General features: G+C 40.9%; 1 protein-coding gene across 1 annotated transcript in view; it reads left to right on the top strand.

Annotated features, from left to right (window-relative positions):
• Positions 1-2,198, top strand: part of IRX2 (iroquois homeobox 2) — a 3,395-nt gene extending 1,197 nt beyond the window's left edge. Inside the window, exons 2-4 of the mRNA XM_009334963.1 lie at positions 5-409; positions 1,123-1,190; positions 1,875-2,198. Coding sequence (XP_009333238.1) covers positions 5-409; positions 1,123-1,166 — 449 coding nt within the window. The 3' untranslated portion in view covers positions 1,167-1,190; positions 1,875-2,198. The remainder of the gene's footprint in view (positions 1-4; positions 410-1,122; positions 1,191-1,874) is intronic.
• Positions 2,199-3,720: the final 1,522 nt, after the last annotated feature.

Raw genomic sequence — 3,720 nt, 5'->3', positions numbered from 1 at the left:
GGCCCCCCGACGCCGGCCAGCAAGCCCAAGCTCTGGTCGCTGGCCGAAATCGCCACCTCGGACCTCAAGAGCCAGACCCTGGGCCAAGGCTGCCAGCCTGCGCCGCTCTCCTCGGCCACCCCCGCCTCCGCCCCGCACAGCGCTGCCTACTCGCCCTCCTCCCTCCTGGGGAGACATATTTATTACACCTCACCTTTTTATAGCAATTATACAAACTATGGGAACTTTAACGCTCTCCAGAGCCAGGGAATCCTGAGATACAACTCCGCAGCGGTGGCTTCAAACGAGGGACTAACTCAGACTGTCCTAAACGCCAGCTCTGTCCACAAGCAGAGCAGTGACTCTTTGAAAACGATCACTAACCAGCTAGAACAACATTACAGGCCCTCTAGTTATGACTCTAAGAAAGGTAGGTGACTTGGTTTTGCCGCTTCCTTCCCCCTTCCCCCTCGCCCTCCTTCCCCGACCCGTGCAAGTCCCTTCCTTACACGCTGTAAATACCGAAAGCTTCTCTGGAGACAGCAGTGAGCGCGCTGTCACCGCTGCCACCCCCGAGTGAAGACGGGCAATAGTATAACCTGGGGATTAAAAACGGCGCGTCGCCGTCGTACCGGCACCTGCCTCTAAGAGCCGAGAGAGGAGTTGTAAAAGGCGACTTTCAGGTCGGCCTCACAGGCTGCGGACGCAGCTTTTAAAAGTCGTTTCTAAAAGGAAAACTACACACAAAGATATCCAGAGAGCGCTGGTGCCATTGCCCGTAATTTCTTTGTTTTTCGACAAACTGCTTTTGCTCTCTTTGGTTCCGGTATTCTCACGGTTTTTCGCAGCTTTGGGTTCAGATAATTGCTGACCTTGGACGTGAAATTACGCGGAGCGTGACATTTTTAACTGTTTGGTTGGTTTGGGGTTTGGGTTTTTTTTTGCCGAAAAAGTTTTGCACTAATATAATTGTCAGCTTATTCTACCAAAATCCTCGAGATATGGGCAGTTATAGATTATTGGCCAGCCTTTTAAATGACCTAGCTGCGAATTCTGCGGGAGTGAGGGTTGGGACCTACACGCGCTGTATAATCTGGTTAGCTGGCTGTGTCCTGTGACTAACTGACGGTTATATTTTGACAGATCCCACCGAAGTCTGCACAGTAGGAGTACAACCATACCTATAGAAGTGCAATCACACAGCAATGCAAGTAAGTGAGAGCATTTTCTATTACACTGGTCATTTGGCATCAGGTCTAAGACACGCTGCACGGTTCTAGACTTGCTTAACGTTAATTTCTTGCTTCATTACTGAAGAGTCTGATTGCGAAGTAAGACACTCTTTTCTGCTGTTTTTTTAAACCTCTCATTACGGCTTGTCTTCCTCGGGTTTGTCTTCGTTTTAAAGTCAGGTCAGAGAGTTCCCTCACCTTGCATACCCCTCGCTTGTGTAAGGCAAAGCCGTAAGGACTATTTAAATGTTACGGAAAGAAAGCTTTAGAGAGAAATATTTTTGAAGGCGTTGTTGTTTAAAAACGAAGTGCTTGTGCTCACGTGGCAGTGCTAAAACCGGACATTCTGAGCGAGGCTTCACCAGTGACCGAGTATTTGAAAGAAAAGGGGACAATTATTAGAGATCGACATGCATCTCAAGCAGGGTATGTTATCTGTGAATTGCCTCCTGCCTAGCTAGCAATGGCACTCTCAATACCTCCACTACCGAGGGCTAAATAAGCAACAAAAAAATCGCCTTGCCGATATTTTTGCAACTAATTCTTTTGTTGGAAGAAAGTAGACGAGTAAGAATTTTGCCTCACTTCACTTTTTTCAGTTTAATGGTGCTAGTATGTAACTGAAGGATTTTTGGATGATCTGGTTTTTTCCTTGGTCCACAGGTAGGTGTCACAATTGCTTTGAAAAAAGTCAGCAAGCCATCATCTCTCCCCGAGATAATATATATAACAAATCTCTAAATCCGGATCACATCTTGTGCCACTGTATAAAAGAAGACCACAGAGCACTATTAAATCTTCAGACTCTAATTATTAAACCAGAATTTTGTTGGACATATGTGAGTTTGCTGGTATAGTATAGTTTCCCCAATGTATGTGTGACTTTTGAAAACAGATCTGTTTTTCTCAGGATATCTTGAATTGATCACTTCATTGCCACGGTATATATTCGATAGGTGTGATAGGATTTATTGTAAAATTTATTTGTAAAAGATGTATACAGTAGAGATAATAAAGACGTGATTGGAGAACTTGAGTCCTTACAAAGTGGAAACAAATTTGATATTTATTTTTGTAACGATATAAAGCTTCTAGTAATTTATGCAAGTTGTATTGCAATGGAATCTGAACTTTTTGTAAATAAATTTTGCCTGGTTTTTATTTGAAACGTTGATGGTTATACAATCTTTGGTTGTTTAACGAGAATTCTTTACTAATTTATATCTCTAATTGTAAATAAAAACAGACTAGTCTGCAACAATATGGTGTTTTTCGTTCATTTCCCCCAAAATAATAATTTATTATTTAGAAAATGACAAAAGTTGTAATTTCACTAGTAGAGCTTAGACCATAAAATGAGTAAGCAATTTAAATATGTTGCAAAGATATGCTTTGCATAAATTAATTCCTTCTGGGTTGTTCCGTTATACTTAAGCTTTAAATACACACATGTGTGCAAATACGTATTTGTATATATACATGCATATGCGTAGAGAGAGTGATATGAATACATGCATGTTTCTTATAAACTATTTATGCTGGGTGTGAAGTAGCTCTTTATTTGAGTTAACATTCTTTAAATCCACCATTTCTAGGAAAAAAAGTATAATCATAATCAGCTACGGCTTATTTCTGCTTTTTTTTTTTTCTGCTTCTGGCTAAAATATGCAAAGGCAAAAAAAAAAAAAAAGAGAGATAAAAAAGTCCAATTCCTGTTTTTTATGATTTCCCCTCTTTTTCTTTATATCAGTAAACCATATCTTTACAGCCGCATTGGAAATCCACTTTGATTGGGCTCATGAAATGAGCTAACTAATCACTTTAATTTTTAGTAAAATAATGAGAATCCTCATATAATATAATTTCAGAAAAGAAACGAACAATCATTTATTTTCCCCAAAAGATAAATTGAGTGAATATAACTTACGGTTATAAAACAAGAATAATAGCTTCTTAGATTGCCCTTTAATCAATCATACACTTATTTTTCAAGAGGCTCATCTATTTTATTCCATGATTAATAATGTTCCAGCGTGAGAGCATTATTAGATCCCAGCAGGGGAGATCCTGAATGCTTTTAGCTGCTTTGGAATGGTCAGTTGGGGTTCATTATGGTCTGATATTGAACAATTTATAAAATCTTGTCTAAACATCTGCCAGCTCAGATAGGCCGATGTGTCTGAAGATGGGAAATTGCTGGACCAGTTGATATTGACAAACGGATCTCTCTCCAGTGGCTTTTTGTTCAGTGAAAATTAGTGGCCTCTTGCTCAGGTCTTGTTAGAAAGGGCATTTGAAAGTGATCTTAGATACTTCAGGCATCAGCCCTGGGAACGTTAACTGGATAAAGAGCCGTGCTAGTCTGGAGTCAGGAAATATGTTGTGATTATATTAAATAGGGGGAAAGGAAGCTGTTTTTCTTAAATACATATACGCAATTCCCATGATCCATCTTCCTCCGCCCCCTCCCCCCCCCCCTCCCCCACGACCCCCCCCCGACGCCTCTCCC

Source organism: Pygoscelis adeliae, unplaced genomic scaffold (genome assembly GCF_000699105.1).
Source record: "Pygoscelis adeliae isolate BGI_AS28 unplaced genomic scaffold, ASM69910v1 Scaffold312, whole genome shotgun sequence".
Taxonomy (NCBI): domain Eukaryota; kingdom Metazoa; phylum Chordata; class Aves; order Sphenisciformes; family Spheniscidae; genus Pygoscelis; species Pygoscelis adeliae.
Note: the sequence above shows the minus strand (reverse complement) of the source record. Positions and strands in the feature narration are given on the sequence as shown.